Genomic DNA, 24854 nt, shown 5'->3' with positions numbered 1-24854 from the left:
TCACCGAGTCATGCGCACACTCGCTGCAGACAACGAGGCGCTGTAATGTGGCCATACCAGACGGACTATCCAAAGGGGAAAAATGCTTTTTCGGGACGTTAACATAGCGACGGAATTAATTGCGCTGTCTAACCGGTAACGCGAATGAAAGAAAGCGCTCGAGTTTTTATACAGTTGGCAAAGGGTGAGTCACGCCGGACCTAAAATGCGTAGAAACACCTGAAAATCAGAAAAACTGCATTTTCATCAATCATCTTAACAACGTAACATATTTAGAAACAAATCTGAGCTTCATTTCCTTTTTCTTTACGCACTTCTACTTAAGTGCAGCGTGCGAGAGTTCTTTCTTCCACCTCTGCTCACACTCAGACTCGGAGCTCTTGACCCGCTGAAACTAAAGGCCTGCCTGGCCCTGATCTGCTCGGATCTCCCAACAGGCTTAGCGAGCAGCTTAGCGCCCTCCCGAGGTGCCGTGCCGGCCCCTTGCGTCCCGAGTTTCAGAACCCACGCACACACACACACACACACACACACACACACACAATAAGCCGGGAACAAAAGAGGTTCTTCTCCAGGAGATAGACAGGCCCATCAAGTGGGCTTCCATACACTCTGCGCCCAGAAGACTGGGGAGTTTTTCAGTCCCATGTGGCTCGATATCATCTTAAAGGGCCTTTGGTATCTTCATCAGAATCGCTCAGGCATCGTGAATTATACTGAGCAGAAATAAGGAATCCATTTTCCTTGGCGCTTATCCTCACGAGGGTCCCAGGGAGCGCTGGAGCCTATCCCGGCTGTCGACAGGCAGGAGGCGAGGTACACCCTGAACTGGTCGCCAGCCAATTGCAGGGCACATAGAGACAAACAGCTGCACTCACAATCACACCTAGGGGCAATTTAGAGTGTCCAATTCATGTTGCGTGTTTTTAGGGATGTGGGAGGAAACTGGAGTGCCCGGAGAAAACCCACGCAGGCACGGGGAGAACATGCAAACTCCACACAGGCAAGGCCGGGATCGAACCTTGGTCCTCAGAACTGTGAGGCCATTGCTTTATCAGCCGCCTGAGGTCTTAATATAAGTGTCATAACATTTGCACATATATCAGTACAACAATAACTCTCCTAAAATGTTTTTTCTTTTTCTTTTAGTGTTTTAAATAGATTTGGGCATGTTCTATATCCTGCACTGCTAACTACGATGTGTAATATGTAGCGAAATGATACAAAATTTGGAAAAGGTCATTATATATTGAATATCTGAAACTGCAGTCATTTTGGAGTAATTGCCCCGTTAAGGAACCCTCCGATGTTATCTGTGACTTATATATAGCACGACCGGAAGGCGGTTCGAGAACCGATTTGTTCGAAAACCCAATCCATATTTCCCACGTCTGCCTTCAGAGGCTGCGTTATACCCAATGACAACGCCTGTCGTGGATCAGCTGTTATGTTACGTTATTTCCGGGTTTTATCGCAGGCGATTTTTGTTCGAAAACAGAAGCAAAAAAAATCTCCAAATTTTTGTTTAAAAACACAATATTCTCTGTATATGCCTGCGACTGTTGTTATGTTTGTCAACATGTCTTCTAGTAGCCACCACTCAAGCGGTATAACACTGTGACACTGACACTATTTGTTATCCCATCTATGGCATTTTGTATAAGTAGCTGTCAATAAATTAAGCGGACTGCTCGCATCGCGGAAAACCTGTAAATTGGGTCACTCGTAATTCAAAGCACGGGAATTGCAACGCTTTCATCCTACCCCACAAAATTGTTGGTTTCCCCTGGTGACTTACTTGGTGATTTATTTAAAGACAGGCAAAGATAATTATAATAATAATTTCCCTCGTGACAAATATGTAATTAAAAAAAAAAAAAAACGGAGAAGTGAGCTGAGTCAGACATAAAAGCCCTACAAGGACTGCTGCACAAGTGGACTAATGCGTAAATGAAATTATGGGGTGAGTAATGGTGCGATTGGGGAGTTAATGTGTGGTTAAAAGCGCTCGAAAGAAGGATTGCGCACGTGTCGCTTAGGGAAAAAAGTCATCAGTCAAGCGCTGTATAGTCTACGTTTCACGCCGACGCTAATTTACAGCCTGGACGGGACGGTTGGAAAACATTAAAACTGCCACCGGCTTTGTAATAAGTAGCCGCTCGCTCATTGTGACCCCCCCCCCCCCCCCCCCTTCCCGGCAGTGGTGCTACCAGGGCGAATGCGTGGCGTTCGGGACCCGGCCGCAGAGCGAGGACGGAGGCTGGGGCGCCTGGTCCGCCTGGGGGGAGTGCAGCAGGACGTGCGGCGGCGGCGTCTCCTCGTCAGTGAGGCACTGTGACAGCCCAGCGTAAGTAGGCAAAGTAAGCCACGGCAAGCCAAACACACACACACCCGGGGGACCGCCTACATGTGTGTGTGTGTGTGTGTGCGTGTGTGTATATTTGTGTGTAGCTGGACCCGACGAACAGGTCTGGAGATGATCTGCGGGCGACAAACGTTTTTTGGTTGCTCAAAACACAACCCAATCCCACTTACGAGGGTGTGTACACTTCAGCAACCTCATTATTGCAGTTATTAAAGCGTCACCCTGTTGGAAGCTCACATAAACTCAAAAGCAGTCACACAGCAAAGCAATACTCGCTATCATCCATAAGCTGATGATCGGCACCTCTTCCGGAATCCGTCTTCCTTTATCCGTGCGCGCAAAGTGTGAGGAATTTCCTTCCGTTATGTCAAGTGCATCGGGCCCGGACTGTCGGCGTTGTTATCCAACGGTTCATATCTTCCAGTCAGAAGGCGAGGGAACCCTTTGCGCAACATATTTACCCACCAACGGTCCAAAATCTGATGAGTGTTGCTCAAAACTTATGTACCGTATTTTCCGCACTATAAGGCGCACCTGCAAGCCTTCAATTTTCCCAAAAGCTCAACAGTGCGCCTTATAATCAGGTGCGCCTTATATATCGATCATAATTGAGCCTTTAGCGCAGCACAGCTAATGGATGCATAATGTCACCCCAACCTCTACTGTATTGTCTATTCTATGCGCCTAATATATGAAATATATTTTTCAAATAGGCCAGTCATTGAAGGTGCGCCTTATAATGTGCTGCGCAGAATACGGTAATATTGCTCAAGTGATATTTGAAAAATATCTAACAGTAGCCCAAGTGAGATCCCATCCATTTCACCTTCACTCATTATTAAGTGAGCATGCTAGCATAATAAGCTAGCATCCCCCGTTAGCCAACTTACCTTCAGTAATTAATAAAGTGAGGTAAACAATAATTTAATCAGAAAGAGAGCAAACATTGACGAGCTGGACCTGACCAGAAATTTGGACCAGAACATTTTGTTTGAAATTTATTGAGTACTCCGTCCCCCGGACTTGAAGTACATCACAAAATCAGGCAACAGAGATGAATGAAACAAATGTACTTTTCATTCTTCAAATAGATGTGTACATATGAAGATTATTTTCAAATTTTATTATGAATGTTTAATTTTGGCGGCACTGGTAAAGCGTTGGCCTCACAGTTCTGAGGTCCCGGGTTCAATCCCGGACCTGCCTGTGTGGAGTTTGCATATTCTCCCTGTGCCTGCGTGGGTTTTTTCCGGGCGCTCCGGTTTCCTCCCACATCCCAAAAACATACGACATTAATCGGACACTCTAAATTGCCCATAGGTGTGATTGTGAGTGTGGTCGTTTGTCTCCACGTGCCCTGCGATTGGTGACCAGTTCAGGGTGTACACGGCCTCCTGCCCGTTGACAGCTGGGATAGGCTCCAGCACTCCCTTGTGAGGATAAGCGGCAAAGAAAATGGATGCATGGATGGAATTTTGTGGTCTTTTGCGAACGCAGTACTTGGTGGCGTGTCAGTCTAGCGCCCTCTATTAACCAGTTTCCACTGACACGTACCTATGACGTGATAAAGCAAAGCGTGGAGAGTCACCGTCACCAGTATGTGTGTAGAGTATCCGGGAACCTCAAGATATCCACACGCTCCGGAATCTCCTCCGTTTCCTCTTCTTTCTGGCCATCCGCTTCATCCTTGACAATCGCGCTATGTTTTTGTGGTTCAGAGGGGAAAAAAAATACAGTAAAAGAATATCGTAAGTGAGTCTCAAAACCCGGGTTGCAGTTTTTCCGCTGCAGCGTGCCGGTAGATGAGCGACGCCCCTAATTGCTTGGTGTGGTCCTCCCCCCCCCGCCGCCGCCCGGTCCGCATCGCTCGGTGTGCGGCGAGCCTTAAACTTCAAGTCTCAAGCAGTTCCCGAGTTTTCGCACCTTTTTATGTTTAGTGGTATTGTGCGAGCTCAGCGGGAGCTTTGTCAGAGAGCGTCGTGCGTTTGATGCCGTGGCGACAAGCGACGTCACCTCTCATTCAAGTGTCCCGTGTCCCGCTCAGGCCTTCCGGAGGAGGGAAGTACTGCCTCGGGGAAAGGAAGCGCTACAGATCCTGCAACACCGCTGTGAGTTTCTCTTCTTCTCCTTGTGCAACGCGAAGCCTGCAGGATGCCTCGCTACGCGTACCGGGCAAGGTCTTTTCAAGGTCAGCGGGCGGCTTCCTGGCACGCCTTCCGGCGAGACGGTGATTTAAAAAAAAAAAAAAAAAAGAAAGAAAGAAGAAAAAAAACAAACGCGTTCCTCGTGACACGTCGTCGGAGCGCACGCGGACGACCGCTTCGCACTTCGCGGCGTGAAAAGCAAAAGGCCGAGGGTTTGGAGCGACACTTTGGATAAATATTTAACGTGGCCACGTGTCGAAAGCGCCCCCCCCCCTCCCCCCTTCCCTCTCTGAGCCCCCTGCTCAGCTATTTCCATATGGCGCTTTCATTTTTCCTTTTTTCTTTGCAAGAATCAGAATCATCTTTTTTTTTTTTTTTTTTTTTAGCCCAGTATGCCAAAAACACACAAGGAATTCGTCTCAGGTAGTTGGAGTCACTTGAGTACTTTAGTAAAAATATACAACTATAAATCACCGTTTATCGTGGGGGAAATATTATAAAGCGTGTAAATCTGCAATATAGTGAAACGTAGTTTTAAGATTTTAACATTTTTGAAAGTATTCCTTCATGCATGTTCTGACTCTCGATGTCAAGAAATGGGAGACTGTCGTGTAACAATCATCCATCCGTTATCCAAGCGGCTTATCCTCACAAGGGTCACGGGAAAGCTTGAGCCTATCTGAGCTAGATTCAGGCGAAAGGCGGACTACACCCCTGAACTGGTCGCCAGTCAGTCGCAGGGCGGATAAGCGGGAATCGAGCCCACGCTGCCCGCACCAAAGGCAGGCGTGTGTACCGCTACATCATCAATGATCAGTTTTCCAAAAAAGAGAATTAAATTTGAACACTGAAATGTTCTGTGATGCTAACATACAATGCAAAGGGCGGAGGGGGTGTCAATGGAATTATAATGGGTAGCTGGGGATTTTTGTCATTTGGTATTCTGGTGCCAATCCCCCACGTAAAGTAAGACTTCAATTTATAACGTAACACATGTATACATTTAGAACATCGCCACAAATGCACAAAGCGCACGCAGTCGTTAGGAATATACGGTAATCCCGATCATATTGAATTGAACCGCGCAAATGATGCAGAGTGACAACCGAGACAGCGACGTTGAAAATAGTCCGGGTCCCCGGTGGACGGACGGCGGCTGCTTTTAAAAATAAATGCCGAGGCCAAGGAACGACGCGCCATTTCATCGCACTGACCGCACGCGCCACACGATCGCGAGGCAGGAGAATGCTATTAATGCTGCCTTTTAAAATGTATTATTGTCACATCTGCTAAATTACACGTTTGTTTGTTAGTGGGATCACGTAGGACATTTTATGGTGGCGACAGTTTTGACAGGCAAATAAATAGCAGATTTTTCCGTTCTGTCCGTGCAGTGGAAATTCAGATGAAGTCGATTCTGCATTCCCTGTTTGGAAGCCATGTTTTTCTGAGATAAAACTTCAAAAAAAAAAAAAAAAAAAATTCCACGATAATTGTGAACTATAACCATTTCAACTCAAATCTGAATTTAAAAATATATATATATATATGTCAGGCGATAACAAGACAATGCGGCGTCAATTATGAACAGTGTCCAATTTGGTACAAAATCATTTCATGCTAGAAAGAAAAATAACATTTAAGAGAGAGGCTTTATTTTTCGATTAGGTAGAGGCGCTTAAAACGGTGACAGGTGTGTTCTGACCCCCATTTCACATACCGTAATTGGAATTTCCGGCCTATAGAGCGCACCTGGTTATAAGCCTCACCCAGTACATTTGGAAAGGAAATACCATTTGGTACATACATACGCCACAGCTGTGTGAAAGCCGCAAGTGCCCACGTTGAAACCCACATTGAAACACGAGATATTTACAAAGAAAGACGGTACACAGAAAGCGTTTTCAAAGTTTTAATACTTAGCTTAGCTTAGCTTAAAACACAGTAGCACGAACAGGGCTGGTAAAAAAACAAAAAACAGCCGCGCCAGCTACACAGTTAGCAACACGGTAGCCCAGCACTAACAGGGCCGGTTTAAAAAACAAAACAAAAAAAACTTAAATCAGTGAGACGCCACAGTAACACAGCAGAAACATGCTCGTGCAGTGCTTACGCTAGCGCTGTACTCACAGGGCTGGTTAAAAAACAAAACATACCGATAAAAATCACTGGGACAAGGCAGTAACACAGCAGGAACACGGTAGCACAGCGCTAACAAGGCCGGTTTAAAAAAAAAAAAAAAAACATACCGGTAAAAGTCACTTCCTCGACACAGATATTCCACCGGTCTCACGCTTACCTTTTCTGCTCGAGGCAAGAAAAAAAATGCACAAATTAGCTTATTAGTGTGTGAAAAAGGTCACGGTTTATAGGCCGGAAATTACGGTAAGTTTTAAAGTGATTGGTTAAGTTTGAACACAGCTAAATCCCACTTATGAGGGTGTGTACACTTAAGCAACCACATTATTGCAGTTATTCAATCTTCCCCCTGTCAAAACCATTTTCCCACAACTGTATTGTACAGATTGAAATGTTTGGAAATAACTTGGTCTCAAAAAAAAAAAGTCACACTTGAACAGGGGTGTGTAGACATTTTCTATCCACTATAGCCAGATAGAAAGCTTTTATTGACATTATATGGTAGAGATACAACAAAAATGCTCGTAGATTTGGTGTAAAAATAATAAATAAAAACGATCCTGTGAAGCAAGAGTAAAATATGCAGTGAATAAGTAACAGTGAGGCACAGTGGATTAATTTTATACGGAATGTTTAGAAATGTAAATAAACACACGTGAAAGGGGCTTCTGTCATGCCGGGTCAGCGTGAGCGGCGTCAAATCCAGTTAGGGCGAGGTCGCGTCAGGTAAACTGGCGTCGGACGCCTGCTCAGTTGGTGTCAACGAAGAATCCGGATCATTTTTCATAACCTGCACGTCGATAACTATTTAGATTTGTAACGTATGTTGTTACAAAATAGCGGGTCACTGTTTCGATTTTTTTTGGATTGTTGATTTCAAAACGGAAAGAAAAAATGAGTTAGAATGCGTCTTTCCACCCGTGGCAGGCCTGCCCCTCGGGATCGCGCGACTTCCGGGAGAAGCAGTGCGGCGACTTCGACGGCCTGCCTTTCCGTGGGAAGTACTACAACTGGAAGCCTTACTCCGGGGGTGAGTTCAGACACATCACGGTACAAATCGGTGACAGACATTAACGCAAGGTTTGAGTTGTGATAGAACACTCGTGTTCACTGAGAAGATTGTAGTTGTAAGAGAAAGTGCTAGTCCCAACAGAATGAACTAGTGCCAGGAGAAGTGTCTCGTCTTGAGTTCTTGTCTCTAAAGGTTTTAGTTAGAGGGCTATCGTCCCTAGAGAATGTTTGAGTCCCGAGAGATTTTAGTCACAAGGGGTTGAGGGTTAGGGTTAGAAAAATGTCGTGCTAATAGAAGAATTTAGTGGCAATAGAAAATTCTAGTGCCGATAGAGCATTTTTAGTCCCAAGAGAAGGTTCTTATCACTAAAGGTTTTAATTAGAGGGCTCTCGTCCCAAGAGAATGTTTCAGTCCCGAGAGATTTTAGTCACAAGAGGAGGTCTAGTCCTGAGGGAAGAGTTAGTTTTTTTTCCTAGCCAGAAAAAAAACCCTTCTAGTCCTAGTTGGTTAAGGTTCTCTTTCCAGGTGAGATTCTAGTCCGAAAGGAAGATTCTAGTCCTGATTGAAGATTCCAGTCCCAAAAGACGCTTTTAGTCCAGAAAGAAAAATGTCGTGGGAATAGAAGATTTTAGTGGAAGTAGAAGATTCTAGTGCCGATGGAACATTTTTAGTCCCAAAAGAAGGTTCTCGTCTTGGAGAAGGTCATTGTCCCAAGAGAAAGTTCTAGTCCTGAGAGAAGCTTCTTGTCTCTAAAGGTTTTAGTTAGAGGGCTATCGTCCCTAGAGAATGTTTGAGTCCTGAGAGATTTTAGTCACAAGGGGTTGAGGGTTAGGGTTAGAAAAATGTCGTGCTAATAGAAGAATTTAGTGGCAATAGAAAATTCTAGTGCCGATAGAGCATTTTTAGTCCCAAGAGAAGGTTCTAGTCCCGAGAGAAGGTTCTTATCACTAAAGGTTTTAATTGGAGGGCTCTCGTCCCAAGAGAATGTTTCAGTCCCGAGAGATTTTAGTCACAAGAGGAGGTCTAGTCCTGAGGGAAGAGTTAGTTTTTTTTCCTAGCCATAAAAAAACCCCTTCTAGTCCTAGTTGGTTAAGGTTCTCTTTCCAGGTGAGATTCTAGTCCGAAAGGAAGATTCTAGTCCTGATTGAAGATTCCAGTCCCAAAAGACGCTTTTAGTCCAGAAAGAAAAATGTCGTGGGAATAGAAGATTTTAGTGGAAGTAGAAGATTCTAGTGCCGATGGAACATTTTTAGTCCCAAAAGAAGGTTCTCGTCTTGGAGAAGGTCATTGTCCCAAGAGAAAGTTCTAGTCCTGAGAGAAGCTTCTTGTCTCTAAAGGTTTCAGTTAGAGGGCTGTCGTCCCAAGAGAATGTTTCAGTCCCGAGAGATTTTAGTCACAAGTGAAGGGCTAGCCCTGAGAGAAGAGGGGTTTTTTTTTTTCCCAGCCCAAAAAAATGTTCTAAGTCCTTGGTTGAGGTTCTCTTTCCAAGGAGAGATTCTAGGGCTGATTTAAGATTCCAATACCAAAAGACGCTTTTAGTCCAGAACGAAAAATGTCGTGGTAACAGAAGAATTTAGTGGCAATAGAAGATTCTAGTGCCGATGGGAGATTTTTAGTCCCAAAAGAAGGTTGTCGTATCTGGAGAAGGTCATTGTCCCAAGAGAAGGGTCTAGTCCTGAGAAAAGGTTCTGGTTTTGAGGGAAGATACCCGTTGCGAGGTTCTTACCTAAACCAAAAAGGTTTTCGTCCTGATAGAATTTCGTACTCCCAAGAGGTTTTATTCGCAAGAGAAAGTTACAGTCTTGAGAGAAGGTTCAAGTTATTTTTTTGTTTTCACCATCTTGCAAGTATGAAAGGTCATAGAAAAAAAAACCAAACAAACTCGTCCCGGCTCCCAGGCGGCGTCAAGGCGTGCGCCCTCAACTGCCTGGCAGAGGGATACAACTTCTACACCGAACGCTCTCCGGCCGTCATCGACGGCACGCGATGCCAGGCCGACTCCTTGGACATATGCATCAACGGCGAGTGTAAGGTGAGCCAGCCCACTTCATCCCTTCATTATACAAACCCGACTGCGTTGTGTTATCTTGTGTTGCGCGAGATGAGAGTCCTGCTGAAGAACTGGACTCAGAGGAGCAACCTCATTGATTTGTCTGCGTGTCCGTAACGAACTCTGTGGCCATGATAATGTGTGTTTTCTTGGGTTCGAGCACGTGGGCTGCGACAACGTGCTGGCGTCAGACGCCAAGGAGGATCGGTGTCGAGTGTGCGGCGGCGACGGCAGCACCTGCGAGGCCACCGAGGGACTCTTCAACGATTCGCTGCCCCGAGGAGGTCAAACACTTTTTATCGTGAAGCTAGTTACACTTAGCAACATGACATTTGGTAGACGTGTCTATCACGGATAGACCGTTAAAAAAAAAAAAAAAAAAGTCTCAAGGACCCAAGGCTGAAATTGAACAGGAACGTTCTAGAGGTCCTTAAAGGCAGACGAATTACCGTAATTTCCGGACTATAATCCGGGACTTTTGTCACACGCTTTCAACCCTGCGGATAATCTTAACGATTTTACGACGCGGCTTTCAAGTTAGAAGCGATCGATAAAGAAGGAAACAGGGCACGATGGATAACTGCACGTAAACTTGTCATAAATGAATCGATGGTGAGACGCTGGAAACGGCAGCGGGAAGAACTGGAGCAATGTAAAAAGACCAAAAAAGCTTTCAGAGGTGATAAAAGCAGGTGGCCCGAACTGTGTCGGTGCTGTGTTACTTCCGCGTCTCAGTGACTTTTACCGGTATGTTTGTTTGTTTTTTTTTACCCAGCCCTGTTTGGAAAGGAAAGCTAAGGTGTATTATGAAAACTCTTTATGTGGAACGTCTTTGTAAATATCTCGTGTTTCAATGTGAGCACGTGCGGCTTACGTATGTACAAAACATTTTTTCTTTTAAAAATGTACTGGGTGAGGCTTATAATCAGGTGGAGGAACAATTAGAAAGATGGAGGCACGCACTGGAAAGGAGAGGAATGAAGATTAGCCGAAGTGAAGCAGAATATATGCGGGTGAGTGTGAGGGGCGGAGGAGAAAGAGTGAAGCGATAGCGAGGGTGGATGACTTCAAATACTTGGGGTCAACAATACAGACCAATGGAGAGTGTGGTATGGAAGTGAAGAAACGGCTCCAAGCGGGGTGGAACAGTTGACGGAAGGTGTCTGGTGTTCTATGTGACGGAAGAGTCTCCGCTAGGATGGAGGGCAAAGTGGTGAGGCCGGCCACGATGTCAGGATGAGAGACGGTGGCACTGAAGAAAGACCAGTTTGCAGGACTGGAGGTGGCAGAAATGAAGATGTTGAGGTTCTCGCTCGGAGTGAGCAGGTTGTCTCGAGAACTTCATGCCAAAATGAATCGGGAAGTCCTGCCCGTTTGTCTTCTGGGTCAAATTTGAGGGCGAAAAGTTCATTGCTCACTTTTCTGAAGTTTTTGTTGGGGAAGTAGCGATGTGATAAAAAGTTACACTGCGCCATACCGCATCCGTCGTGGTGACAGAGGCACGATGACGCAGTCTGGAGTGAGAAACATCTTTGTCCTTCTATGGTGGGCCAAGCGTCTGCGTCTAAAAATACTCGTCCTGTCCTCCCGCTTTTTGTCCTTTTTTTAGACCATTTTGCCTTCCATTTGGGCTCCTTTCTATACATCCACTCGTCAAAATAATTGCGCTTCTGTTGCAGGCTACATGGAGGTCGTCCGTATCCCCAAAGGTTCTGTTCACATCGAAATTCAAGAGGTCACCGTGTCGAAGAACTACATCGGTAAGTTGTTATCCATCAATTTGAATAGTCGAAGGTTAGCGCAAATTCTTGGATTCCAGATTCTTCTTTTGGCCCCTGGACTTAAGTTTCAGGAACTCCAAGTACTACGGTGCTCTGAAATTGGTTCCAGAGTAACTTATTGGGGTTAAAAGATGACCCTGGTAATGGGGGTAGTACTTTCCAAGAACCTCTGGTGTAGGAATGCATCTCTGATCATATCTGACCTGAGATCAGATCCTTCTCATTCCAGGATGTTGAAGTACCCTCCCAAAAACCGTTAATGTGCCCATATGAGCACTAACTCCCTAGCTTAGCAAGTTTTACCCTCAACATGGTGTTCTTTTGGCCGCAATAAATCAATAAAACAAATGACCGCGAAGTGCAGAACTGCAACAACAAAAGAGCTACTTCTTGCGGTTGAGACCCAAAAGCGGAAGCTAAACGTTCCTGATCAGATACGTTGCCATGAGTACCAAGACCTGAGTTTTCCAAAACGGTTCTCTGGCAATGCGATATTACGGCAGCAGAAACTTTACCCAGGAACTGGACAGTTCTGGAGAACCTTGGCGTGTTATATGCGTAATTTCCGTACAGGTGAAAAGTTCTCACTCGATACGTTGCCAAGACCTGAAAGTTCCCTGAAATCTCCCTGGAAACGCATCTTAATAGCGCGTTTCGACAGCAAGAACATTACCCGAGCTGATCTCGCAACACATTCTGGCTCCTCTCTCGCCTGTGGAACAATTTATGACAAATCTGTGACGAATTTGAAAACATTTTAACCAATTGTACACACAACAGCGCTCGCAATCAGTGCCAGATGTGCGCCCCCATCCGCGGAGTCGACACGTGACGCCGGGTTCTTTTCACGTGCGCTCGGAGAGCCGCGTTTGTTTTGACAACCGCAGAACGGGACGCCGTGCGGCGGATTAGCGGGCGGATTTCACCTGAAGTCTTTTCCCGTACGTATCGTGTGTCCGCGAGGACGGCGGCTCGTCGGGCCAGATGAAGACCGACGAGGCCGATGACATCACATCGGGCTGATTGTCTCCACCTGTAGCCTCCATGGCTACCGTGCACATGTGCTTCTCGTTCTCGCCGCTCTCCGAAGTCGCTTCTCTCGGCCGGCGTGATTATCTTGCGGTAGATAAACGAACTTTTCAAACGCTTTCCCGTACTTAAAGACGACGGACGTCAAAGAGTACCAAAGACTGGACTGAGTAACAAGTTCTGCCGTTAAAAATGAATAATAATAATTCAAAAAAAATCATCCCCCGACACCGTTTGCACTTAGCGACATGAAATTTGGGTCTCAATTTTCTCAAGTCTCAATCAGTTTCTGGAATTGAACAGGAAGTCTGCCGTTGTGGTTTGACTTCATTTAGGTTAGGGGCGTCAAAGTAATTTTTGTCGCGGGCCACAGTGTAGTTATGACTGTGAAACCATAAAAATCTTTATAATCGCCTCATCATATTTACCCATCAAATTTATGAACTAGCTCTGGAATCAGGACTCGAGGGTAACGGGTTATTCAACTATTGTCGATGTTTGGTAATGCAAAAATGATGGCCATGTCTCAATGTTTGCATTAAAGAGATGACAATTTTGAAATTTTGGTCGAGATTTTAACAAGAATCATCAAAGTTCGCGGGCCCCATAAAATCACGCGGAGGCCCGGATCTGGCCCCCGTGCCACCAGTTTAACACCGGCCTGTGATGTCGGCCATCGCCACGAGTCCTTCAATCGCGGCCTGATAGCTCGAAAATGTTCGGCACGTGGAATTTGGTAGGTACCGGATAGGGTTCATAAGTAGGCCCGGAAAAGTCTGGAGGATCAAACAGGAAGTCCGCCATTTTAAATTCTAACAACGACCCATTTATGGCCGATCTCGTCTTTCCAGCTTTGAAATCCGAGGGGGACGATTATTACATCAACGGCGCGTGGACCATCGACTGGCCGAGGAAGTTCGACATCGCCGGCACCGCCTTTCACTACAAGAGGCCCACCGACGAGCCCGAGACTCTGGAGGCCCTCGGGGCCACCGCCGAGAACCTGGTTGTCATGGTAACGCTTCCGTCGCCCAGTCAAATTGGCGTCTGGTTTAGCGGCGACCAAACGTGCCGGCTTTTCTCCCACCTGCAGATCCTCCTCCAGGAACAGAACCAGGGCATCCGCTACAAGTTCAACGTGCCCATCCAGCGCACGGGAAGTGGCGACAACGAGGTGGGCTTCTCCTGGTACCACCTGCCTTGGTCCGAGTGCTCGGCAACCTGCGCCGGGGGTAAGTGGACCTCGCGCCGATTTCGGTGTCTGTGCCGTAGATGTATCTGAATAGATGGGAGTCCTCGGTTGTTTGTCCCAGCATCCATCCCTCCGTTTTTTGAGCCGCTTATCCCCACGACGCTTTCAATTCTGCGGGTTGCGAGTACAACGATCTACGTTGCAATACTTCTTCAAACACTTCTGTTGAACTTAAGACAGTACTTTTAAAAAAAAAAAAAAAAAAAAAGTTGGGCGTATCTCATAACTACACAGTCCACCGACCAGTAAAGCACATTAAGAAATCAATAATAATAATAATAATAATAACAATAACATGTAATTATAATAATACCATATATATATATATATATATAAAATAATAATAATTGTGGATAATCATTTTTTACACATTTTTATTTTAAGGACCATCGATGTCAGCTCAGGTGTTTAATAGAACTCATGCAGCATTTGCATGATCAAAAATATTTGGTTAGTTTAGTCATTGAAAATAATTTTTCAAAATTGCACATTATGTTAAAATATTTAAATGTATTTTTAAAAATTATAATCATAAATAAATACTAATTAATGTGACTAACAAATACGTAAAATATTATTTTTATTATTATTTAATAATAATTAGAGCCTAATTATTTTTATTATTATTATTATTATTAAAATATCATTTTTATTTGTGTTAAGTTAGTTGTTGTGTTAAGTTAGTTGTTGAGTCTTGGAATATTTGTTGCCGTTCACTCAAAAGAATTCATTATTTCATTTCTGGTAAATATTTTTTTAAATTGTTCATGATGACATTTTTATAAAAATCAGGAAATACATTTTTTTCCTGATAGATGTATTTTTAAATTCATTTTCAGAAATAATTGTTTATTTACAAATGAATAATTTCATGATTAAAATGAGCTATTTTACATTCCCCGTTTGAACATTTTCTATTGAGCCGACGTGCCGGCCAACGCGTCTGTTTTAAAAATCAAACGTGGCCGCCGAGGACCAAAGTTTGCGCGCCGGAACATTTGGAACATGACGACGAAGATGTCGTCACGGCGCTTCTGGAATGTTCCCGTCCGTTCATTCGAGTTCTGTAGCGATTCTTCCCCACCCCCGACGGGCTCACGCGTGCGTCTGCCCACGTCAATTCCTTTCTGTGACTCTTCCGGTCTCTTTCTTGCGACCTGCTGGCCTGCATCAATTCTTCGATTCCGTCCGTTCTATTTGATTTGATTTGATTTTTTTTTTTTTTTTTTTTGGGTTCCCCCGTCAGGCTCCCAGAAGCAGGAGGTGGTGTGCAAGCGGCTGGACGACAACTCGGTGGTCCAAAACAGCTACTGCGACCCGGACGCGAAGCCCCCCGAGAACCAGCGGGACTGCAACGCCGAGCCGTGCCCGCCGGAGTACGTAAAAACAAACAAACAAACAAAAAAAAACCCGTGCTTGGGAGCTTGCCGATTTTTGTGTGTATGTGTATGTAAATATATGTATTTTAGTACTGGACGACAGTGAACCCCCATTTATCATGGGGGGGGGGGGGGAGAGAACGTTCCAGAACCACCTGCAATCAGTAAAAATCACAGAGAAACTATATTCTCGAAAAATCCATCTATCTATCTATCTATCTATCTATCTATCTATCTATCATCTAATCTATCTATCTATCTATCTATCTATCTATCTAAAATCTATCTATCTATCTATCTATCTATCTAGCTATCTATCTATCTATCTATCTATCTATCTATCTATCTATCTATCTATCTATCTATCTATCTATCTATCTATCTATCTATCTATCTATCTATCTATCTATCCATCTCTCCATCCATCCATCCATCCATCCTCCATCCATCTCCATCCATCTCCATCCATCCATCCATCCATCCATCCTCCATCCATCCATCTCCATCCATCCATCTATCTATCTCTCTTTCTTTCTCTCTCTCTTTCTCTCTCTCTCGCTAGCTATCTATCCTCTCTTTAGCTAGCTTTTATCCATCTATACCTTCCTCCCGCTCTATCTATTTCTCTCTCTCTCTCTCTCTCTCTCTCTCTCTAGCTAGCTAGCTATCATCTACCTATCCATCTATCCCTCCTCCTGCTCTATCCCTCTCTTTCTATCTGTCTGTCTGTATCTATCTATCCCTTTCTCCCACTCTCTCGCTCTCTATCTAAATTCCCAAGTTGTAAAGGAAAAGAAGACTCTTTCAAAGTCGTCCAAGTAAGAGGCAACGCGTGCTTGCTTCAAGCTGTTTATTTGCCGCGCACATAAATATCCAACATTAAGCATTGTGAACGTGTGGCATTGTGGGTAAATTCATCACGTCTTTGCTTTAGAAGAGTTGTCGGTGGTTGTTTACATACCATACTGTTATCATTTTTAAACCGCAAAGTTTATGATAAAAGTGATACATGAAACAAAACAGGAATAAACATACGGGCTATTTTCACATCATTTAACACAAACAGAGCAGCAACACATACTCAAAGTCATAAATGAACACTCCGACCTCAACTAAACTTCAGCTGGCTTTCGGTCGTTTTAAAAAAAAAAAAAAAAAAAAAAGACATTTGGAGGAAAACGATGAAGCGCGCTGATTTACAACTTCGCATATGAAGTATTTTCCGGGCCCGCGCGGCGCCAACAATAAGAAGCCCGGAGAGCGACCACCTGTGTTCTGATGCTTTTGGCCTCGGCGCCGGCGCGCAGGTGCGAAGGCGACGCGGCGGCCAACTCGCGGACACGTCGCGTCGCTCGCCCGGAGCCGCTCGCTCGCGTCTTTTACGGCCCGACGCGATAATTGCGCGCGGGTGGCGATGATGATGATGATGTCATATCACTCACACGATCGCATTTTAGAGCAGAAATCGTCATAAAAAATAACGGGAAGAATGCAAAACATTGGCAAGTAAGTCCGTGTACTACTTATTTTTTCTGTCCCGGTCCCGGTAGCAAAAACCCCAAGTCTAGCCTTGAATCTTTCTGATGTCGCACACAGGTGGTTCATCGGCGACTGGTCCGAATGCGGTAAGAGCTGCGACGGCGGCGTCCGAACCAGGACGGTCCTGTGCGTCAGGAAGACCGGACCGGCCCAGGAGGAGACCCTGGAGGACACCCACTGTCTTACCCACAGACCCATCGAGCAGGAGGCATGCAACAACCAGTCCTGCCCGCCCAAGTGGGTCACTCTGGACTGGTCCGAGGTAAGCCGCCTTCAGGGGAGCGTTCGAATTTCCATTTTTAAGGAGTCATGTTTTATTATTGTTTTGTTTTTTCAAAGTGTACACCCAAATGCGGGCCCGGGTTCAAGCACCGCATCGCCTTGTGCAAGAGCAGCGACCTGACCAAAACCTTCCCGCCCGCCTACTGCCCGAGCCACAACAAGCCGCCGGTTCGAATCCGCTGCAGCCTCGGCCGCTGCCCTCCCCCGCGCTGGATCCCCGGCGAATGGGGGCAGGTACGTACGGGGGGGGGGGGGGGGGGCCTGTTTGAAGTCTTTCTGGAAAACGCGTAAGCACGCAAAATCCTCCTCCGTGTCGCCTCCCCGTGACTCAAAAGAAAAACAAAACAAAAACATGAAAAGTTTGATGACCTTTATCAAGCATGCTAAAGATTAGCGGCGCTTTGTTTTTTTTTCGGGTTACACGAAAACAGATGGTTTCCATGAAATCTTGGTCAGTGTTTCCTGACCTTTATTCAGCCAAGACGCATCTTTGAAATCTCACAAAAGTGCCGCTCCGCAGTTTAATTATGTAACTTCTGCCATCTAGTGGTCGTGGTGCTTTTTCCCGCCTGTCATTTTATGTTGCTGGCGATATTACGTGTAGTAAATAAAATATTTTTCTGACCAGTTAAGTGAAATTAACTATTTATTAATTAATTTAATAGTTTAAAATTCTACTGTTGTCTATTTTATGTCAAATATTTACAATTCAAAAAAGTAAAGTCTCAAGACGTCATTCTCAAAATGACAGAAATCTGTTTCTATTTTCTTTTGGTATCATTTTGTCCATTCAGATAGACAAACCTGGTCCAGTAATGTGCATTACTGCCACTTATGGGACTGGAGTGGAACAGCATTTTTTTTTAAACATAGGCAAACTTGGTCCAGTAATGCGCATTGCTGCCACCTACTGGACTGGAGTGGAATGTCGTTTTGTTTTTTCTCTCTCTTTCAATTCACAGACAAACCTGATCAAGTAATGCGCATTACTGCTACCAATGGACTGGAGTGGAACATAATTTGTTTTATAATCCACACAGACAAACCTGGTCCAGTAAGGCGCATTACTGCCACCTATGGAACTGGAGTGGAACGTCTGGATTTTTTTATTTTTTAATCCACATTTTAATGGGTCAAAATTGTTGGGTCTGAGTGGAGGTCTTTAGTGGTCTTTCAAATGCGTCCATTCCTTCATCGTTTACCGAGGGAGGGTCGTGCCTCTGTGGCGACGCCGCTTTTTCCAGTTCAGAGGTCACAAGTCAGCCTCAGTCTCAGTCTTCGCCGACCTCAGTGCACCTTTGACTGTTCAATCATCGAGCGGACCCTCGCTGATAACCTCGGGTGGTCCATCAAAGGGCAAACCGCCCCCTCAAAGTTAAACCTTTTTCGACCAACCGCTGGATTCCGCGGCGCTAATTTCCTGGCTAACTCCACGTGGGTTGAATTATTTAAGGGTAATTAATCCAAAAAACGAGTTGGCATTGACAAAGCGACTACCTGAAACTCACAAAGTCTCCCCTCCCAAAGGTGCACCCAAGCCCAAAAGAAGCAGACTAAAGCCCCTCCAAAGTACCCCAAAACCACCGCTCGGCCACAAAACTCCCCTACCAAGTGCACCCTCATCCCTGAAAAGCCACCACAAAGTGCACCTCGGCGCACATCAAGCGCACCCGTAGCCCTAAAAAAATCCCTACCAAGTGACGCTGAGCCCCGTGACGCAAGCTTCACCCCCCAAAACTGAAAACTTCACAGACTACCTCAGCCAGGTTCTTATTGGCCCCCATCAAGCTCAAGCTGAACTGGAAACGCGCCAGAGGAACCGACCCGTTCAAACTCGTGTTCAGTTTGCACCAGTCGTGCGGCTCATCACAGAAACAGAAACAGGAAACTTGTAAATCTCCGGAGAACGTGGCGGTCCTCTGCGACGGGATCAAATGCGGGTGTCACCGCCGCCGCCCGTTAACCGTTCCCCCCCCCCCGCTTCACCTTTTGTCGTTGCAGTGCTCGGCGCAGTGCGGCTTGGGCCAGCAGATGCGGACGGTGCAGTGCTTGTCCTACACCGGGCAGCCGTCCAGCGAGTGCGCCGAGACCCTCCGGCCAGCCGCCATGCAGCAGTGCGAGAGCAAGTGCGACGCCACGCCCGTCTCCAACGCCGACGGTAAGACGCCGCCGGCGTTCACCTCGCCGTGGACGCTAAACATTGTCGTTAGGTATCAGTTGTTCTTCTTGCCTTGCCATAACAATAATATTATTGTTCCTAACATTGACTGGAAGTTGCATTTATGGTAGACTTTTTTTTTTTCCCCTTCTAATGCATTACTTGAAATATACATTTTTTTGTTCATAATTCATGTAGGTAAAAAAATGTAATCGTATGTATCGTAATTCCCGGCCAACACACCGCACCTGGTTATAAGCCTCAGTACACAGAAAGAGTTTAGCGTTAGCGCGGCGCTAGAGTTAAACTCTTTGTGTACCGAGGCTTATAACCAGGTGCGCTAACGCTAGCGCCGCGCTTCTAGCGCTAAACTCTTTCTCTGTACCGAGGCTTATAACCAGGTGCGCTAATGCTAGCGCCGCGCTTCTAGCGTTAAACTCTTTCTCTGTACCGAGGCTTATAACCAGGTGCGCTAACACTAGCGCCGCGCTACTAACGTTAAACTTTTTCTGTGTACCGAGGCTTATAACCAGGTGCGCTAACGCATCACCGCGTAAATCGCAGGGTTGAAAGCGTGTGAAAAATGTTGCGGCTTGTGGGCCGGAAATTACGGTAAATGTATTTTTTTAGCATTTCAGTAACGTGGAAAATAACTATTTTACCTGAAATTTAAAAAGCAAAATATTGTTCGTTTGCCAATATATTTAAACACATGAAAAAAATTAACATTGAGAAATTAATTTGATTTTTTTTTCCCATTAAGTAGTTATAAAATATTTTATTTGTAAAATAAAAAATGCATTCAGCAGTGTTTTATTACTTGAAAGACTCATTTAGCCATTCCAGAAATTGCATACATTATTTGTATTTTTTTAATACCATAAATTAAACAAATTTACATTTGCAAAAGTTAGTAAACGTATTTACATTTAACCTTTGTTATCAAATAATTGGTAAATCAATTGTAAGTAATAACATGAACGTGTTGGTTCTTTACATATTTGACATAAAAATGTAAATTTTTTTTTTTTTTTTTTCTTTCTTTTGCGTGGTCCGACCGCGTCGTCGGTGCTCGCGTGGAAAACGTGAGCAGCGTTTTACAGGCCGGCTAATGGGATTAGCCGCGGGCTAATTGTCGCGTTACGGCCGGCAGTGAGGCAACGTCTGCGCTCATTGGGCCCGGCCCAGGCGGGGGCCCGAGCCTAATAAGGGAAGACACCGCCATCACAAAAAAAAAAAAAAGGATTTGGAGCCGCGCCGCCGTGGCTCGCTGCGCGCTCGCGAGTCGTGGCAGCGAGCCCGGAGAGCCGAGCGGGCCAGAATCCTTCCTCGCTCTTCGCCTCAGTGTCCAAGTGGAGCCGCCGCGTTCCCCGAGGGAGGTTTCGCCTCATAAGTATTACAATTACGTGCGGGCGGCGGAGGCGAGCCGACCTTCGAGGTATTTTTACACCTCGGCTCGAGCCCGAAGTCGGACACGACGACAGGGACGCGGCGGGTGCGATATCGGTACAGCCGGGACGAATATTGATACGGTGCGGTTATCGATACAAGTGGGCCAAATATTGCTAATGGCTGCTGCTGTTGTTTCTCATAATCCAGATAAATGACGTCAACATTGCGAGGTATCATTTTATCTCCCATTGCACGTCATCCGTAGAACTGGACCAGGTTTCTCTATCGTGACCGTATCGTGCCGTTACCACTGATGTCACGTGATTGATACAGCTGGAACAAATATCAGTATTCATATAAATCATCATCAACGTAGACCTGGGCCAAATAGCGAGACCGAAATGTATCAAATTATTACCGCTCATCAATACTACTTATTTACAGTATACGGGCGTTATCGATATCGACATTGTGATGTGTCGCGTTCTCTCAAAAAGTCCGATCGGCAACCCGCGCAGGTTGAAATGTGATTGGGCGCGACTGAAACGTTCCGACCCCGTCGCCGTCCGGTCTGTGCAGAGTGCAAGGACGTCAACAAAGTGGCCTACTGCCCGCTGGTGCTCAAGTTCAAGTTCTGCAGTCGGGCCTACTTCCGCCAGATGTGCTGCAAGACGTGTCAGGGCCACTGAGGCCCGCGTAGAGACCCGATGCCGCAGCCCGGGAAGAGAGCGACGGCGCCGCCTGTTGCCGGGGTGCCCCGGCGACCCTTCGCCGCTGGCCCGAGGGCCGAACCGCTGCTCAGCCGTCGCGCTGACTCAAAAAAACTGTTCACTTCTGTGAAGTGGAACTCGGAGGAGGATCGGTTGGTGATGTTATTTTATTATAATAATAATTCCCTGGTATCATTGTCGCGTTTTCCTCCGAGTTGCTGTTCGATCCAAAGTGCTGGACACGTGACTGACAAGAAGACAGACGGACGGACGGACGCCGTCACCGGGCGGACTTCTGGCTTGGCTGCGCTGTTTTCGTGTAAATACTCAACCGCAGAGGAGATGCGACAGAGCGCAGCAAGCCCCGCCCCTCCCATTCATCAACGTACTGTGTATTTATTATACAAGAGTAATATTGTAGCCTACTGTCTTGGAAGCGAATGTAACGTGATTGGACTAAAACGCCGACATACCGTAAGCGGGCTGTTTCCCGACCTTTATTGACCCAAGGTGCAAAATAACCCCCCCCCCCAAAAATAAATAAAATAAATAAAAAATCTCACAGCACACCCACGAAACGCAAAAAGTAAGTTTAGGATGGGGGACTTGGGCGATATTCCAAATCGGGAAACTTTCCGTGGGAATTAACGGCAGACATCCGTGCAAAATAGCCGACCTTGGCAAGATCGCAGGACTGGAACTTTAGAACATTTTGAGCCACCTTTCAACACCCACAGAAGATTTTACGTGACGATCCAAACACCAAATCAGTAGAGGGGGGGGGAGTAGACTCTCTTCTGTCGCCACCTTTTTCGTTTATTAGGAAGTAGCCCTAGAACACGGCCTGGCCTCACCAAAACCGCCTGTTTCGGATCAATGGTGACGCAATGGCAGCGTCGACAAGGATGGCTTAGTTCTGAAACCAGAATTTCACAGACTAGCCGGGCCAGAGCCTCTCATGGCGGTCAACGGTTGATGAATATGAATTTCCAGTGAATGACTTCAAAGCCGACCTTCAAATTTTGTAAGTATTGATTCCAGGTATTAAAATGATTGAAATTTTGTAACTCTGTATTGAATGAAGAATGATCTTGTGTCAATTTGTTTACGCGGTGTGAAATCTGGGCCTGTTTAGCGCAACACTAAGCAAATATGTATACGTAAACGAGCGGCTACACAGGTGAATCGTACCTTCACCCGACTTGTGGAAGACCAATTATTGATTCTGCCCGTCACGAGATGTTACCAGATTCGATAGATGAGCAAAATATACTACCGTAATTCCCTGCCTACAGAACGCACCTGGTTACAAGCCTCACCGAGTACATTTGTAAAGGAAATACCATTTGGTACATGCATACCCCGCAGCTGTGTAAAAGCCACATTATAACACGAGACATTTAAAAAGGCGGTAAACCTAGAGCTAGCGACACGCTAAAGCTAGCATTACCGCTAACAGGGCTGGTTTAAAAAAAAAAAAAACTACTAACATTAGCACCACCACGCTAACGCTGGTGCCACCACACTAACGCTAATGCCGCAGTAACAAGACCAGTTAAACAAACATACCGGTAAAAATCAGAGACACGGCAGTAACACACTAGTGCAGCGCTAACAGGGAAGGACCGGTTTAATGCTAATGCTAACATTAGCACCAGCGCGCTAATGCCGCGTTAAGGGCCGGTTAAAAAAAAAAAAAGAGGTAAAAATCACAGAGACATGGTAGTTACACGCTAGTGCAGCACTAAACGGCCAGACCAGATTAATGCTAATGCTAGCACCGCTGTGCTGATGCTAACATAGCACCACTGCGCTAATGCTAAAAAAAAACAAAACAAAAAAAAAACATACCGGTAAAAATCACTGAGACGCGACAGTAACATGCTAACGCAGCGCTAACAGGGCCGAACCAATAAAAGTCACTTCCTCGGCACATGTATTCCACCGGTCTAACTCTTGGCTTTTCCCCTCGAGTGCCCCCGTTCAAAAATGCACAAATTAGCCGCATCGCCGCATAAACCGCAGGGTTGAAAGCGGGTGAAAAAAGTCGCGGCTTATGGGTCGGAAATGACGATATTTCTCCTGAATCCAAAAATGACTTTCGGACCATTTGGGTGAAAGTGGACCATCATTGCAGTAACGTTACGGGACGTAAATATCGCATATATTCCATAACAAAAACCATCGCTAGGCTATCTCGGGACTTTTCAAGCCTCAAAATTAAAAATGTCCTTGTTGGATTTCAAAACGCCGTCAAATTTAGCGCATATTTTTTTATTTTTAGCGCTCCAGCCAACGAGAACAAACATTCCCAAAGTCAAAACGGTGCTCGTGGTGCTAATCATGGTAAATGCCGGCCGTGTTCTTTTGTCATGTTACTACAGTATTTGTACCTCACACTGGGAATGTATTTGTTATAATATTGTATTGTTGTACAGAAAAAAAAAAAAAATATATCAAGCATCCCGTCATCCACAAGCCATCACTGCTGGCTCAGGAAAGGGAAACTTCATATCAGATTCATATTTTTGTTTTGTTGTTGTTGCTGCTGTCGCTACTTTTGGTAGCCAACGTCAACGTCGTTCCTTGGAGGACAAAAAAAGGACAGCGGGCGAGTGTTTGGATTCAAAATTCTTGGACTTTTTTAAAAAACAAACAAAAAAAATGGAAATCAATCAAGCTGGTACTCGTTGCTGTGAACTTTTTGAATGTCACGTTGCTTCCCCTCCCCCCCAAAAAAAAAAAAAGACTGAAATGCAATCGTGACGAGCGGCGTATGTTTTATATTCAGTATTAATGTTGCCACACTGTTACTAATTTCCTCGCCCGCACGAAAAATGTAAATTATATGCTAATTTATTGTGTCGTCTCACATGTACATTTATTTTCACTGCATGCGAAACCGGGGCGGGTGGGGGGTGGCGGGGGTTGCAGTCGAAGCGGCCCCTCCGTCATATTTTTAAAAACAAAAAGTTAGCGATAATAAAATGAACGGATTTTTCAAGAGACCGCCTTGTGAGTATTTGTGGTGGCAAAATGCTAACGACTATACGTCGCCCCGGCACGGAGAAGCGAATCCGTTCTGGTCGTTTGGGGAGGTAGCGAGAACGCTAGAGGCAGGACTACGAGCACGTGCAATTCACGCAGAGTCCAAGGAAGCGGTTTTCGGAACACGGCAAGTGCGTTTTAGTGTTTCAAATTGGGGTTTAACGTAGGGTTTCAAGACAGTTTTAGGGTCTCGAGACAGGTTTAGGGTTTCAAAGCAGACCTATGGCGCAAGAGCGCGAGCGTGCTAGCGCTACCCAGAAAACAAAAAATACGAAACAATGATATGATTTGCAAATCCTTTCAACCGATATTCAATGGCCCTTTCCGACTGGCTATCTTGAGCTCCGCCCCCTTAGCTACAGTCGCCGTGTCCCACAAGCTTTACCGCTCACATCCAAAATGGCGACTGAACAGACCAGGCTTGAAGTCGATTCTCTACCGCGTATTCCAGATAATATCGGGGTATGTTTTTTTTTGCCAAATGCGCCAGACTTGTCCAAGAGAGTTCCACAGAGATGTCTCAACTATTTCACGCAAAGATATGTACAGGGAATTAATATTTTGGACGGAGCAA

At 45.6% G+C, this 24854-nt stretch overlaps 1 protein-coding gene across 4 annotated transcripts in view; it reads left to right on the top strand.

Moving 5' to 3' along the window:
- Positions 1–22015, top strand: part of adamts6 (ADAM metallopeptidase with thrombospondin type 1 motif, 6) — a 52814-nt gene extending 30799 nt beyond the window's left edge. For 2 of the 4 annotated variants that reach the window (XM_061802101.1, XM_061802100.1), the window contains exons 12-24: positions 2202–2347; positions 4410–4473; positions 7576–7678; positions 9559–9692; positions 9871–9994; positions 11390–11470; positions 13372–13535; positions 13614–13752; positions 15019–15148; positions 16748–16952; positions 17030–17206; positions 18974–19130; positions 21102–22015. In XM_061802101.1, coding sequence (XP_061658085.1) covers positions 2202–2347; positions 4410–4473; positions 7576–7678; positions 9559–9692; positions 9871–9994; positions 11390–11470; positions 13372–13535; positions 13614–13752; positions 15019–15148; positions 16748–16952; positions 17030–17206; positions 18974–19130; positions 21102–21211 — 1734 coding nt within the window. In that variant the 3' untranslated portion in view covers positions 21212–22015. Of the gene's footprint in view, positions 1–2201; positions 2348–4409; positions 4474–7575; positions 7679–9558; positions 9693–9870; positions 9995–11389; positions 11471–13371; positions 13753–15018; positions 15149–16747; positions 16953–17029; positions 17207–18973; positions 19131–21101 lie in introns of all 4 variants that reach the window. The other 2 variants (XM_061802099.1, XM_061802098.1) reach the window with 1 other exon arrangement.
- Positions 22016–24854: the final 2839 nt, after the last annotated feature.

This window comes from Syngnathoides biaculeatus, chromosome 17 (genome assembly GCF_019802595.1).
Source record: "Syngnathoides biaculeatus isolate LvHL_M chromosome 17, ASM1980259v1, whole genome shotgun sequence".
NCBI classification, from domain to species: Eukaryota; Metazoa; Chordata; class Actinopteri; order Syngnathiformes; family Syngnathidae; genus Syngnathoides; species Syngnathoides biaculeatus.
Note: the sequence above shows the minus strand (reverse complement) of the source record. Positions and strands in the feature narration are given on the sequence as shown.